The 16,135-nt window shown below is 44.7% G+C and overlaps 1 protein-coding gene across 22 annotated transcripts in view; it reads right to left on the bottom strand.

The window, feature by feature from the left end:
- PTPRF (protein tyrosine phosphatase receptor type F) overlaps positions 1 to 16,135 on the bottom strand; it is a 675,453-nt gene that overhangs the window by 1,796 nt on the left and 657,522 nt on the right. For 11 of the 22 annotated variants that reach the window (XM_083157546.1, XM_083157553.1, XM_083157552.1 and 8 more), the window contains 15 exons: positions 14,489 to 14,643; positions 14,269 to 14,280; positions 12,594 to 12,709; positions 10,458 to 10,490; positions 9,480 to 9,577; positions 9,269 to 9,392; positions 8,616 to 8,791; positions 7,404 to 7,523; positions 3,531 to 3,685; positions 2,082 to 2,367; positions 1,697 to 1,875; positions 1,447 to 1,573; positions 1,210 to 1,335; positions 877 to 1,031; positions 309 to 444 (listed from right to left, as the gene is read on the bottom strand). In XM_083157546.1, coding sequence (XP_083013672.1) covers positions 309 to 444; positions 877 to 1,031; positions 1,210 to 1,335; positions 1,447 to 1,573; positions 1,697 to 1,875; positions 2,082 to 2,367; positions 3,531 to 3,685; positions 7,404 to 7,523; positions 8,616 to 8,791; positions 9,269 to 9,392; positions 9,480 to 9,577; positions 10,458 to 10,490; positions 12,594 to 12,709; positions 14,269 to 14,280; positions 14,489 to 14,643 — 1,998 coding nt within the window. The remainder of the gene's footprint in view (positions 1 to 308; positions 445 to 876; positions 1,032 to 1,209; positions 1,336 to 1,446; positions 1,574 to 1,696; positions 1,876 to 2,081; positions 2,368 to 3,530; positions 3,686 to 7,403; positions 7,524 to 8,615; positions 8,792 to 9,268; positions 9,393 to 9,479; positions 9,578 to 10,457; positions 10,491 to 12,593; positions 12,710 to 14,268; positions 14,281 to 14,488; positions 14,644 to 16,135) is intronic. The other 11 variants (XM_083157556.1, XM_083157559.1, XM_083157558.1 and 8 more) reach the window with 3 other exon arrangements.

Below are 16,135 nucleotides of genomic sequence, written 5' to 3'. Positions count from 1 at the left end.
CAATCAGAAGGTTGCTCTCATTGTTTCACTTGAAACAGTTAAAAAGATAATTCCTTATTGGCTGCTGTTGTTCAGCAAATATTTTGCACATAAAAGCCATGTCCCTTAGAATCTGGGCCCAGCTGTAAAACTGGACCCAGACATTGGGGCATTGTACAGATAAAACTGTCTGTTTGCAGATGGTCCGCCGGTGAGTGGCGTTACAGCGATGATAATCTGCCTGGCGCACATGTACAGGTTGGTAGGTTCAGCACCTACTCGCTCCTCTATATCTGACTCACTCATGTAACAGACACCAAGTTCCTCACCTCTGTCTGCACCATGGCTGGTCGCTGTGTCCTCAGCGTCTTCACTGTCTGGAACATGTCCACCACTCCTTCATACCTCATGCGCTCCAGCACGATACTGAGGGTGATGAAGACTCCGGTACGCCCCACGCCGGCACTGCAATGTAAACCATAGATTAATAATGTTTCATAGACTATAGCATGGAAGTTATCTATATACACACGACAGGTCCCCTTCTAAACCCAGTGGCGCATACGGTGGATGTAAAGGCCGCAGCCGTGGAAGCCTGATGATAATGCCGGTAACTGCAGGGCCTAGAAAGCTAAAAGTGGAAAGCCGCGCCGTGGATTGGTTGGTTCAACGGACAACTCAACCGCCATCATTGGTACTGGCACTTACACCATACCATCGTTGTATCAGAATTTCCTGGGAGCAGTTACTCGGCAGAGCGGCTGAATGGGTCCAGATGTTGGGACGTGGAAGTGCTATCCGTATAAAAAGATACCATACCAATAGTTCTCTCCATTGAGCTCAGGAAGGTTTGGCCTCCTCATTGACATTGCATTAGACAGCTAACCCCAGACGCACCTGCAGTGAACAGATATAGGTCCGTCCTGCCCGAACTGCTCCTTGGTTTTGTGCACCTGCCCGATGAAATCGATGAAGCCCTCTCCTGTTTTTGGCACTCCTTGCTCAGGCCAGTCCGTGAATTGGAACTGTCTGATTGTCCGAGACTGTCCGTCCTGTGGAGCAGAGAGAGTGAGAGAGGGAGGATCAGGTTTCCACCAGCATCCAAGGTAGGACATGAGCCCACAGGTTATGGGAGCCACATGGCGGAGAGAGAGAATGTGACTGCGGAGAACGCAGGTGTGCAAATGAGCAATCTGTGAGTTACCGGTGCACACATACGCTCACACTCACCCGTGCATCTGTGACTTTGAACTCCCGCAGGATGTACTGAGGCATGTTATACTCAGCCATGGGGTCCACCACAAAGTACTGGTACCGCGCAGAGCGTTCCGCTGGCCAGTACTGATGGCATTTCTCCTGCAAAAGTAACGTGCGTGGTTATTGGTGCAGAACATTGCAGCAACAGACAGTGCCGGCTCCTGTATACACAACAGAATCCCCTACACTCTATCCCACCAGGCCCCTTACCCGGCCCATCTCTCGCAGCTTCGTCAGCATCACCACAATGGTAGAATTATGTTCCCACAACATGCGCCAGAAATCCTCGGTGGTCTCTGCCAGGGGTCCCTGAGTGGCAATGTACCCTTTCTGCTGCCTGAAAAACATTGGCCAAGAAGAACCGATGACGGACAAGTGGAATCATATGCCCAACCCATGTGCGTCTGTCTGCCCCCCACCTCCATCTCATTATCCTGTTACTCAGCACCTAGAACGTTACCTGTAGCCATCGATAAAGCTTGCGTTGATGTAGTCTGACCCCTCAACACCACGGATAGGCTGAAGACACACGCGGCTCAGTTCGTACGGCATTATGTTTACCAGCCGGTTTTTGAACTTGTTGCATGGTAGGTTGGCACTGATGAATCGTGACGTGTGAGCCTTAGAGTTGGCCAAAAGCTAAGCCAGAAAAAAAAAGTATAGTCACTAAAAAAATAGATTATATGGCATTACACCAAATACCTGTAGACTATGCTGGAACTGCGGACCCTGAAACTCAAAATAAATGATATATTTCTGGTGGACAGAGTATTCTTGTTACCTAGGAGACTGCAAACCATTCATTTAGGCTCAGGATTCTACACTGGACAAGACTGAGCACCCACCTTGAACTCTAGCTCCATAGAGGTGACACTCTCTCCCGGAGGGACCTGAGACAGTTTCTGGATATGTGCGAACAGGCTGCGCGCCGGCACCTCTGTGTTACCGCACAGCACCGCTTCTAGTAACGCCTCATGGATGAATATGTACTGATCCTCCGTCTGCACCATGTAATTCCGCTGGGAGCGCATGCAGGTCACGTGACCGTAGATGTCCACCGTTTTCTCCAGCTTTATTCTCTCCAGCATGGCGTCGATCACTACAAAACATCCTGTCCTGCCCACACCAGCGCTGCCAAGAGAGGGCGACACCATCAGTACACGGATACATTGCTGACAATAGTTATAAATACGGCAATACATTATAAATATAAAGTGCTAGGCAGCTGTATAGGTATTGCTTAACGCGTTTCACTGGTCTCCCAGCTTCATCAGAAGCATGAAACGCATCAAGCACACTACTTACTTGAACACCTGATCTGACCAAAAGTTCTTTCACCCAGTACTCTCCATTGGACCTGATGTTTATAGCTTATGGATACCTAGTGGATAATGATCTACAGCCCAACTACAGCTGCAATTCGTTTGCTAAAGGACTATTTCGAAAGATTCTTCCACTGCCCTGGTAGAACTGAATTTGTAGTCACAGACTAGGATGTTAGTCCAAGCACACACACCAGTGGCTTGATTCAGGAACTGGTAGAGTGCCTCAATATTCATGAACTGATGGTACAAACTAGTAGATCGCTTTTTTACCCAGATTTTCTCGGTTCTCAAAGTGAGATCTTATTGGCAATCGACTGTCATATGTTTTGGATAGTCCATACTATTTTATGCTGTTTCAATAAATTAATGTTCTTATTGTCTATTCAGTCCATCGGTGTAACACTTAAGGCCCCCATACATTAGGCCGACTTGTCCTTAGGAGAAGTCGGACCCAATTCTCCTGTGAGCCGCCCGGCAGCTCTCCGGGAGGCTCACATATAATTTGGCACTTGAAGGTGCTCTCTCAGCCAATCAGAGAACGGGCAGTCATTTGACAGGATATTTTAAAAATCGAATGCCCGCCACTGCACTGCCCGTCCCGCTGATGATATCTGTGTTCACTGCCCGGCCAGGTCAGGACTCGCCGCCTGCAAGTAAAAGCACTGGCCGCCCGCTGCACACCCCGACTTACTAAGGTCGACATTAATGCTAGTGACAGTCAAAATATTGTCAACACTATGCCAGTGGGGCAATGCAGAGCAGTTGAAATGTTTTTTAAAGTTTTGTTACCTTGCTTTGAAATCAATGCATTAAATAACATTACAAACGCGTCAGCATTGCCTCAACATTTTGACGGTAGATGTCAATTTTTTCATCAATTTCCTGACATAAGCGGTCTTTGCAGGGTGAGATGAATGAAGAAAGTATCTCCTGCTAATGGACAGTTACTAAGGGTAACCACACTCTTACCTGCAATGTACAACCATAGGACCTGCATCAGAAGGGTTACAGGCCTTCACCCTGCGCAGGAAGGCCAGGATAGGCGTGGGGTACTCTGGAACGCCATGGTCCGGCCATGCCATAAACTGGAACTGTCGGATCTCTCGCTTTTCACTGGATCCATTCTGTAGGGAAAAGAGGTTGTCGGGCATTTAGCACACAGAAGAGCATAAAGTATTACTAAGCGTCCCTAAGTACATGTCTGGTTTATGCCTGGTGATAGGTATGTTATATACACAGGGCCAGTATAATGCACTTATTCTAATGTGTTCTATACAGCGCCGGAATAAGGCACTTATTCTAATTTGTTCTATACAGGGCCAGTGTAATGCACTTATTCCAATGTGTTCTATACAGCACCGGTATAATGCACTTATTCTAATGTGTTATACACAGGGCCGGTATAATGCACTTATTCTAAGGTGTTCTATATAGCGCCGGCATAATGCACTTATTGTAATATACAGCACTGGTATAATGCAATTATTCTAATGTTCTATACAGCGCCTTTATAATGCACTTATTCTAATTTGTTCTATACAGCACCGGTATAATGCACTTATTCTAATGTGTTATACACAGGGCCGGTATAATGCACTTATTCTAATGTGTTCTATACAGGGCCGGTATAATGTACTTATTCTAAGGTGTTCTATATAGCGCCGGCATAATGCACTTATTGTAATATACAGCACTGGTATAATGCAATTATTCTAATGTTCTATACAGGGCCGGCATAATGCACTTATTCTAATGTGTTCTATACAACACCGATATAATGCACTTATTCTAATGTGTTCTATACAGCACCGGTATAATGCACTTATTCTAATGTGTTCTATACAGCGCCGGTATAATGCACTTATTCTAATGTGTTCTATACAGGGCCGGTATAATGCACTTATTCTAATGTGTTCTATACAGGGCCGGTATAATGCACTTATTCTAATGTGTTCTATACAGGGCCGGTATAATGCACTTATTCTAATGTGTTCTATACAGCGCCAATATCATTTACTTATTGTAATATACATCACCGGTATATTGCATTTATTTTAATGTGTTCTATACAGCGCTGGTATAATGCACTTATTCTAAGGTGTTCTATACAGCACTGGTATAAAGCACTTATTCTGAGGTGTTATATACAGCACTGGTATACTGCAGTTATTCTAATGTGTTCTATACAGCGCTAGTATAATGCATTTATTCTAAGGTGTTCTATACAGCACCGGTATAATGCACTTCTTATTCTAAGGTGTTTTTTACAGTGCTGTTATAATGCACTTATTCTAATGTGTTCTATACAGTGCTCATATAATGAACTTATTCTAATGTATTCTATACAGCACTGGTATACTGCAGTTATTCTAAGGTGTTCTATACAGCGCTGGTATAATGCACTTATTCTAATGTGTCCTATACAGCGCCGGTATAATGCACTTATTCTAATGTGTTCTATACAGCACCGGTATGATGCACTTATTCTAATGTGTTCTATACAGCGCCTGTATAATGCACTTATTCTATTGTGTTCTATACAGTGCTCTTATAATGAACTTATTCTAATGTATTCTATACAGCACTGGTATACTGCAGTTATTCTAAGGTGTTCTATACAGCGCTGGTATAATGCACTTATTCTAATGTGTCCTATACAGCGCCGGTATAATGCACTTATTCTAATGTGTTCTATACAGCACCGGTATGATGCACTTATTCTAATGTGTTCTATACAGCGCCTGTATAATGCACTTATTCTAATGTGTTCTATACAGCACTGGTATAATGCACTTATTGTAATGTGTTCTATACAGGGCCGGTATAATGCACTTATTCTAATGTGTTCTATACAGCGCCAATATCATTTACTTATTGTAATATACATCACAGGTATATTGCACTTATTTGAATGTGTTCTATACAGCACCGGTATAATGCACTTATTCTAATGTGTTCTATACAGCACCAGTATATTGCACTTATTTGAATGTGTTCTATACAGCACCGGTATAATGCACTTATTCTAAGGTGTTCTACACAGCACTGGTATAATGCACTTATTCTAAGGTGTTATATACAGCACTGGTATACTGCAGTTATCTAATGAATTCTATACAGCGCCGGTATAATGCATTTATTCTAATGTGTTCTATACAGCGCTGGTATATTGCACTTATTCTAATATGTTCTATACAGCACCGGTATAATGCACTTATTCTAAGGTGTTTTTTACAGTGCTGTTATAATGCACTTATTCTAATGTGTTCTATACAGTGCTCATATAATGAACTTATTCTAATGTATTCTATACAGCGCTGGTATACTGCAGTTATTCTAAGGTGTTCTATATAGCGCTGGTATAATGCACTTATTCTAATGTGTTCAATACAGCACTGGTATAATGCACTTATTCTGAAATGTTCTATACAGCGCTGGTATAATGCACTTAGTCTAATGTGTTCTATACAGCACCGATATAATGCACTTATTCTAATGTGTTCTATACAGCACCGGTATAATGCACTTATTCTAATGTGTTCTATACAGCGCCGGTATAATGCACTTAGTCTAAGGTGTTCTACATAGCGCCGGTATAATGCACTTAGTCTAAGGTGTTCTATATAGCGCCGGTATAATGCACTTAGTCTAAGGTGTTATATAAAGGGCCGGTATAATGCACTTATTCTAAAGTGTTCTATACAGCGCCGGTATAATGCACTTATTCTAATGTGTTCTATACAGCGCCGGTATAATGCACTTAGTCTAATGTGTTCTATACAGCGCCGGTATAATGCACTTAGTCTAATGTGTTCTATACAGCGCCGGTATAATGCACTTATTCTAATGTGTTCTATACAGCGCCGGTATAATGCACTTAGTCTAATGTGTTCTATACAGCGCCGGTATAATGCACTTATTCTAATGTGTTCTATACAGCGCCGGTATAATGCACTTAGTCTAAGGTGTTCTATACAGCACCGGTATAATGCACTTATTCTAATGTGTTCTATACAGCGCCGGTATAATGCACTTAGTCTAATGTGTTCTATACAGCGCCGGTATAATGCACTTAGTCTAATGTGTTCTATACAGCGCCGGTATAATGCACTTATTCTAATGTGTTCTATACAGCGCCGGTATAATGCACTTAGTCTAATGTGTTCTATACAGCGCCGGTATAATGCACTTATTCTAATGTGTTCTATACAGCGCCGGTATAATGCACTTAGTCTAAGGTGTTCTATACAGCACCGGTATAATGCACTTTGATAACTCATTATAACCCTCATACAAGTCAGGGCCATTTGCACTGTGGAAACAGGAAAAACCTTCTCTCCACAAAATATATATTACAATAAAGTATTTATGTATCAACATACTGTATAAGTTTTTGCATACAAGGTGACTGGAATTATGGGTTTAATGATCCCTTAAACCTCTTTAACAATTGCTGATTGGTTGTGTTGTGCTGAATGGGTAAATGACACACAACAATGCCATCACGGGCCGCTGCCGGGTGCTAGCGAGCATCATTTTCCTGCAATAGGTATCCGAAATCAGGTCTTACTCCACATCACTATCTGCATTTATTGTTTCTCTCATTAAGCTCAGTGCACCGTAAAATTATATTATAATTGAAAATTAAATTAAAACATTACTCTCTTAATTTGCTTGTCTACCTTCTATTGCAATGTGCGGTCTTATCTCTGTGCGTGTGTGCGTACCGGGTGTCAGAGGAAGGGCAGATACAATCTAGGACTCTGGGGGCTTCCATGCAGTACGCAGAACACGTCGGAGCCAATCCTGCTCGCGCCAGCACTCGCTGCGCAGGAATCTCACCTTATAGAGGGCGAATGTCCTCACTGTGTATGTGGCCAGTTCCACTGTATCTAATAGGGTGACCTGGATCATTCCGTACGTCTCTGCGCCGCGGCCCGGCCAGTACTGGTCACACTTCACCTGTGAATCGGACACAGCGAACGTCACAAACGGCAAATGTCAGGCTGGATCATCATGTTTAATGGAAAGCAACGTCCTAATAAAAGCACAAGACCCCGTAAACAGTGTGTCACCTACCCAAGTATCCCCCCCCTTAGGACGACAACCCTCGTAGCCTTTAGGACGACAACCATATCATTTGATAGTCGTTGACCATCGAATGATGTGGTGCACACACGCAAATCTAAGACACTCTCAGGTGTCTTAGGCTTGCATGTGTCCTAGAGGGGAACATGGCGGGCAACTGACATCCGGTGATCCGCCCCCGGGACCCACGTCATCAGCTCATTAGTATGAGTACACCCAGCGTTTTCATGGGACCGCCCATGAAACGCTGGGCGTTCCCATGGGCGCCACTACCCGCTGCTGCCCCGCGCCCCCTCTGGTGGGTGCAAGTGCCCGGCGAACATTCTGTTGGACGTGGCCGCTTGCACCCGGCGGATGCACATGCGCAGAAATGTGCATGCACAGTAGGGAAACATTGCGCACCATTGCCAAATCGTAACGGTGCGCATGGACCAGAATAAGGTCCTTTGTGGGCTAAAAACAGTCACAGCTCAAAGTAAAAACAGTCACAGCTCAAAGTGAAAGTACATGGCAGAAGCCGTCATTTTCTTGGGCTTTTAACTAGTATATATTAAAAGATAGTAATTCTACCTTATGGTAAACAAAGCTAGCGGCTCAGTACTACATTTTGGTGGCCATAACAAGTTTGAGTGGGTTCCAGTACGGTGGTCTGTTCTCCTGTAGACCACCGCCTGAGTTTAAGGAGTAAGCTAGCTCTGCAGGCTTGCCTCATGCCTTGTGCTTATTACAGTGTATCCAGGCAGTTGTTCTGCACAGGATCAGTGGCGGATTCAGGGGGGGGGCACCCGGGCACGTGCCCCCCCTGTCATTTTATCCTGGATCCGCCCCTGCACAGGATATATCGCTACGCTCTGCATAGAGAAATAACCAAAGTCTAGATATTCCTAAAATCTGATCATTTCGCCGGCATGATGTCCTGCAGCAAGGAATCAATTCAATCTGTGTCCCCCATATTTGATGTCTAACCCTGGATTTCTCTTCCAGACGGGTCATCATAACGATGGTGGTCGTCCTTTGCTCCCACACCATGCGCCAGAAGTCGCTGAGGGTTTCGGGCAGGGGGCCTTGCGTGGCAATGTAAGCGTTCTGTTTTCTGTACCCATCAACGTAGTTGGCATTGATGTAGTCGCTGCCGGGGACGCCTGAGAGTAGAGGAAAGAAAATGAAACGCGTTAGAACATTGAATGGGATTATTGGAAGCCATGGAACCCTGATGAAGTCCTGCACAAATACATTTCACAATTTAGGGCACATTGTTAAATCTTTATTTAAGAATTCTGTTATAAGAAAACCTGGTTTTGGTGGCTCTCAAGTAACGTTTTACGGTTTTAATATGAATTGTTCCATCATGTGTAGTCTTTAAACGAGATATCTGACGGTGGTGGAAAGAGAGCCCCCGCTTATGCGTTAGGATAAGAGGATGTGATGTAACGTTCTAGTTGGCCCTCCAACAGTTGTTAAACTACACATCCCAGCATGCCCTGTTACAGTTTTGCTATTTGGCTATGATTGAACTGTTGCAAGGCATGCTGGGATGCATAGTCCAACAACAGCTAGAGGGCCAAAGGTTCCCCCATCCCTGTTCTAGTGTAGTGTCTAGTGAAGTGCAGATTTCTTACCGTCCACCGTTGTCAGAATGACGCGGGAATGGTCATACGCAATCACATTTGCATAGCGGTTCTTTGGTTTATTCACTTCCAGGTTGGAATTCTCCCACGTGAACTGCTGACCCGGGTCGATGGACTGAAACACACAAACAAAATCATCCCTTTAGATGTCATTCCCACGGACAGACCGAATGCTTCATTGCGGAATTCACGCAGAACCCACCTCATACTCCTGGGAGAACTTGAGCCCATCGTTGGCCTTCAGGCGGTCAATGTTGTCCGCAAGATCGGAGATCGGGATGGGAGGATGGTCCCTCATACCTGAGACGAAAGCAGGAAAACCGTGAATAACTGCATTCCCGCAAACCGTCCTGGAGCCGACAGTGAAGATGGATAGCGCAGCGTGACGAATGGACACACAACATGCTGCAACACTCCGGTGGGAAGCGGCTCAATGTGTCTGCAGGTTGCTGATGGCATTAGAGGGTGCAGCCATGGGGAAGAACTGCGCTGCAGACTCTGATGCCGGTGGTAGATGGGGTGAGGGGGGACTGAGATAAAACGGATGCCTTGGATATTAATTTGGAAAGGACACTGGATAGAAGGTCTACAGACAATTAACAGAAGAGGGAAACAATAGGAAATATAATAATTCTGAGATTTACATGGGAATAAGGGAATAGGCAGAGCAGCCATAGAGGGGGGGGGGGGGGGGGGTCAAAACTATAAAAACAGAACTTTGCAAAAAGTCATGTTAGGTTTTGTGGAACGAGAGTAAGGGCAGAAGAACGAGGGAGACTTCTTCTCTCAGTCTGAGCGTAAGAAGCGTCAAGGAATTGAGTCAGGAAGAAGACGAGGACAGAGGGGTCAGGGATTAAGTAAAACACATTTAATGCAAATGTAGAACCCTGTCTACGAGGGGCGTGATCTGTGTTCCGGCCACCGAGAGTACGTGTGACCTGATCTAGAACCTGCCCTGATATCTCTACACTCCTACACTACATCCTCCGCAATGAACGATGTTCTCATCGAGAGCAGAACAAAACCCAAAGAGACGAGGACAAATATGGAGCCCAGCTACGGAGCATGAGGGCACGGTGTGAAGGAGGATGACGGAAGAAGCGAGTGCCAGTAATGGGTAAGGCATGAGGGGGAGGGGTGGTAACTTCTCTAGATGGTTACAGTAAGTTGACAAACTAACTTGAGATATTCGGGTAACTGGGGACACTGGAACCTGCAGGGAAAACAAAAGCAGCAAAGAACAGAATGCGATTAGAGGGACCGGTGAGATGAGACCAAGGCTCTGTCTGGTTCTAGTAATAGATATAATAGATGGTTCTGTCTACGTGATAGCGCCCCCTGTAGTCTGGTATTTATATTGGCAGATGCAGATTTAAACATGAGTAATAACTGTACATCGTAAGATTGTGGTACTCCTACTCTCCTCCCATAACGTTCCTGAGGAAATCCGGTACATTCTCCTTGTACCTGGGCTGTTCCTACTAAGCTGGTTCCTCCCAGAATGCCCTGCTTTCTCCAGACAGCGGGTCTCATGTAGAAATCCCGCTACAGGGGGCAAGTCCGCACCTGGACCCACCATGTTGCTATGTAAATGCATCTTTGGATGTCCATGCAGGGAAAATACCTTCTGCATTTGCATGTAGCACTGAGATGTAGAGTTTAGCCAGGACTCTTCCCAAACCAATTCTAGTTTGCAGAACCCCCTTTTACAGTGCAACATGGTTTTAATGAGGCGCAAACCTGTATCTGGCTGTCCTCTGAACTCAAAACCAGGCCCAACGGATCTGAGGTAATAATAGCGGTTTTTTTTTTAAATGGGCGATCATTTGCAAGGCAGAGTTTTGCTTTGTAAACAATTGCCCCTTTAAAAAAACCTCCAGAGTTCAGCTGGTATCCGTCAGGGGGCGCTGTACTCACACCCCATTACATCTGGCCCAATATGTCCAGAGGAACAGGGAAGTAGTGAGCCAGCGAGCTGTACGAGAGAACACACTGACAGACACAAGGGTGAGTACCCCTATATCCCTCTGTGCAACCCACAGACTGAACAGGGAAGACGTTTATTAATGATCCACAAAGGGAGGTCTTGTATCACCCAATAATATACATGTAATAGTGTCCATGTAATGTAACCTACGGGGACCTCATTCACTTCTGTCTCCTCTCATCCCCTCTGTGCCAGTTCTTGTCCATTTCCCAGTCATTCCTCAATAGGAACTAAAGTTTTGTGAGCACGAAGTCTGGTGCTCGCAGAGAAAATGATTTCCCCACGGAAAAGTCACACTGAGAAAGCTTTTCATTAGCACCAGAAACTTTCAGGGTAAAAGCGAAGCTTTCATACAAAAATAAGTTACCCTCTGATCCGCTGCATTGTACTCCTATCGGCTGCAGACGTGTGTCCGGGGAGCTATTGCTAAGGCTCATGTAGGGTGAGATTTATCAAAGCTTAGAGAGAGATAAAGCCTGAACCAATTCGCTCCTAACAGGGCGGGATGCACTAACGTCCGCCGGCACACATTGCCGGTACCGCATTTTTAACCGCATATACACTAACATATGCGGTTATTCACGCAAAGGACTGCTCCAGCGATAACAGATGCGGCTCCGTCACTAGATTGCTAAAAATTGGATTTTTACTGCATTTTCATTGAGTTCACCTCCCCCACGGCCTGTAAAATGACACATAGGAGCCGATTGGTTGGTATTTTATCTCTTGCTTTACTTCCCCTAATCTAATCTCCCCCTTAGCAATAGGATTTGGGTATAGCTAAAGCGGTTGTTGGAAAAACATTTATTGGCCTCATATTCTGCAACGGAATAAGTATATTACAAAGGATGATTTTGACCGATTAATCGATGTTGGGCTTCCGGGGCTAAAACACACATTTAAAGACTAATATAAAATCATCTGTCTGTAAATGTGTGTTTTAGCCCTTAGAAGCCCAACATCGATTAAGATCGATTTTTTTTAATCAAAATCATCCTTCAGTATATCTACCTCTTAGAATGCTGCAGTACTGTCCGGTCTACCAAGAGAGCCCTCATCTGCCACAAACACTTTGGTAATAAAGGTGGAAAGGAAAGCTGGCACTCAGAAGAAAGAGGGGGGGGGGGTAAGAGGGTAGTGGGGGGAAGGTGGGGGTACTAAGGGAAGCCTTTCATCTGAAAGGTGCTGTCCAACCCTACAGTGCTGAAAGGGGCTAACATCGGAGGGGGTTATCTGCTGTGTCTTACTCCCTACTGACTACAGGCAATGGTGATGGGGAGTGTAACATGGTGGGTCACGGCTATATAGAGGGGTGACAGTGACACCTACCCGGAGTCTGGTAGTTCAGGCGCCTCAACTCCACTGGATCGGAGGAATGTGCCAGGAGGGACTCTTTGACCCCTGGAGTCTGGTCCTCTTTACTAGACGGCGAGTTTGTCCTTTTCCTGCAAAAGAAACCAAAGGCCTCAATTTAAAAAGACAAGATAAAAAAAGCAATAAAACACATTGCATATGTAGAAGTCTCCATGCACTGATAGAACTTTAGTTAATGTTTAAAATGCCATGCAAATTGGAAGCTGTCTAGGCACAATGTATGCGCTGTCATTTGGGGATTCAGCACCGCAAAGACTTCTTACAGGTCAGCCAAAGCCCCTCTCTAGGTACTTGGGACATGTAAAAGAAATTTGGGTCCACATTAACTTTAAATGTAACTGCCGAATTTGCACTGAAGCGCAAGCAGCCAATCAAAATCCTTGCTTTTACATTCTCACAAAGGCTCCTCTGTGATTGGTTGCTGTGGCTCGGTGCCCGTATACCGCCTAAATGGTCATTATTGTGCTATCCAATCATAGCCCATTAATGCAGTTAATGACCCACTTTTCAGCGATAACTCACGGGATCAGGGATTAGCGCTCAGACCCAGTGATATCGCGGACAATCAGATCTCTAGGGGGCTGGTTATCAGGGATTTTTGTACGCGCCATCCCCCCCCCCCCCGAAAAACGTTCTGACTTGTTAAGGCTATTTGGATAACCCCAGGGATCAAATAGCTGCAGTAAATGACCTAAATGGATACATATGTAACCCTTGAATATAGGTAGATTCACACAGAATAGGAGAATTTTAGGACTGTGGACTTTAAATAACATTACTTCTACGTTGACATTCTCCCATATAATTCTTTTTTTTTACTATATCCCCTATACAAGCCAGAAGCAACCACTTCGTAGGATAATTTGGGTTAATTTAGTTTACAAAGAATTACCAACACCATCACTGATGCAATGTGAGACTGAGGAGTAGGGCGTAGCTGCGGATTTTCGGGATGGGGCGGGGAATGACTATATATGTAAATAAAGGACTTTCTCCCGAGCTGGCGGAAATTGGGTCTCGTTCAATCCCTGCATTTGGCACATTCCATTTAAAGGGGGAAATTGTTGTAGAATGAGGATAAAAAGAGAAACTGGGAAAATAAAGTAAAAGCAGGGTTGACTTTTAAGTGTCCATTCCACCAGTTATATCTGTAATGTGGGTATAGACTGCGTTAACGAAGGCATTTAAAAAAGGGTATATAAGGGTGATATTTAACCTATAATAAATGTTTGCTTAAAACAAAGGGAGACAGAGCATTTTAAACATTAAGGAACCTGTGGCTGTCATATAGCGTGGAACTAGAAGACCCAGCATGCTCAGCAGGCAAATAGTTCCACAGAACCTCTCGCAAAACAACTCCAGTTTCAGTATCCAGTTACAGCAGTTCTGACCTAAGAGCATCGCCAAAGACTCATCAGGAAGCTCGTCACGCTGTGGGAGCAGTGGTTCACTGCGCTCACCACCTCTATGGACCCCCACGAGGGAGCAGTCGGGATTCCGACGTCGGAGTAATGACTGTCAGAATCCCAACTGTCGGTGAGTCGTCCGGCACCCGTATTATCCTGGTCATTTCCAACCCCTATCTACTGTACGGTGAATAAAATTATATAAGAACATAGCAGCCTCCTACCTCTCCTGCTTACTGTGTCCAGGACAGGCATCAAAAAGAAGAACAGATTAAGTGAGATACGAGAATAGGCAAAGGAAGAAGAGCAAGTTGGGTGCAGGACAGAAGAAGGCCTCCAAACCACAGTCTGGGCCCTGAGACAGAACTTACAGTTACGTGGTCAACCTGGAGCTCCCCGGAGGGTTGGCGGACAGTCACATAAGAGACTGGCTATGACACTTACCTTTTGAACAGAAGGATAGCAATTACGATGATAATGATGAGTATTACAGCCAGGACAGGTCCCATCACCCATAACATCTCTGGTTCTTCCTGCTGCCGTGATGAGGACACCTCCACCACAATGTCATCGGAATATGGGCTAGCCGCGTACTTCTTCTGCAAAACCAATGGGGCACAGTCAGCGGGGTGTTATCACTGGCCAACAAATGACTATGAAAGAAAATTAATTAGAAATATATCAAAGAGATCTCCTAAGCAATCACCCAAAGCAATTGTCCTAAGTAGGAGGTCCTTACTCACAATCTTACAGTCTATAGGGAAATATTTTGATATATGAGATAAATGGCACATATTGCGTATTAGTCCATCAAGAAGGCAACGAGGATGGTGTTTTATGGGCTGTTTCATCCAATCAAATATCAATATTGGCTTGGGAGTCATAGTATACATGTACGTTTTGTGTGAACTACATAGAGGGGAGATAATTGGGTAGAAAAGCTTATGGAGGTTATGCGGGTGGTTCTGCCTGAGAAGGGGAGTACTCAGGGAACCCAAAGAGTCCTGTAACCAAAAATGGGAAACTGAGATGGTAAGTAGCTTCTGTTGGCTGTAGGGAATCGTATTAGCTCAACTGCAGAAGGGTGTGTTTGAACGTCTTGAAGACTTGGGGATTGCAATGTTTATAATATATCATAAGTTAGTGGCCAATGTTTTTAAATGGAGTAGTCATGGAAAGTCAGACATAGGTAGTGGGTTTTGGATTGAGCAGTGATTGACTCATTGTCCGCCGTTGTTAGTGCACTCATCCTGGAGTGTGGTGAATGAAAGCTTGACCCGAGGCGTGAATGACAGGTCGTAAGGAGAAGACGAGTGAAAAGACTTCATTCTCATTTGTATGCACAAATGAAGAGAAGGAGCCAGATGGTGATGGAGTGTAACTGAGCTGTCTTTTGGTTTATTGAAGATGATTCAGTTTTATATTCAAGTTAGACTTGTCTTTAAAGTACAGTAGGAAGCATTACCTTGGGCAATGATGGTTGCGGTGTCCATTGTGGTTTCACTTCATCTATATCATTTCCCAACTACACCACCACCACCACCACCATTATTACCTTGAGCAATGATGGTGGTGATGTTGTAGTTGGGAAATGATATAGATAAAGTGAAACCACAATGGACACAAGTATACTTGTTCGGTAATCTTTACAGAGTTATATATGAGGAAATCATCAGTATGAATCTTTTTCCAACGGTGCCACAGAACATCATGTGACTGCAGTGTCCTTCCTGTGTTCCACAGCTGAGGTCATGGTAGAGAATACACCGCTGGTGTCACTTATCTATACGCTGCTGTCCATGGGCCAGTGAGATGTGACACTGCCAGATCAGGACAGGTGGCTTTAGGACCAGGGGAAGAAGTGGTGCAGGGAGACGGGTAGCAGATGAAAGGCGACAATTATAGGGAGTGTGTAGGTTATATGCAGTTAATGTGAATTAACAATGGGGTTGATGATCGGAGCGTTTGAGGAAAAGACATGAGGACACAGGCTAAGAAATATGTGAATTGGTGAAATGATTTGGGGAACGAGAGCTCTCAGCACCAGGAAGACAGAATCCAGGTAGTAAATAACAGATGAAAATGTGGGGG

Source organism: Crinia signifera, chromosome 8 (genome assembly GCF_055691185.1).
Source record: "Crinia signifera chromosome 8, ASM5569118v1, whole genome shotgun sequence".
Classification (NCBI taxonomy): Eukaryota; Metazoa; Chordata; class Amphibia; order Anura; family Myobatrachidae; genus Crinia; species Crinia signifera.
This window is presented reverse-complemented; position numbering and strand designations above follow the sequence as displayed.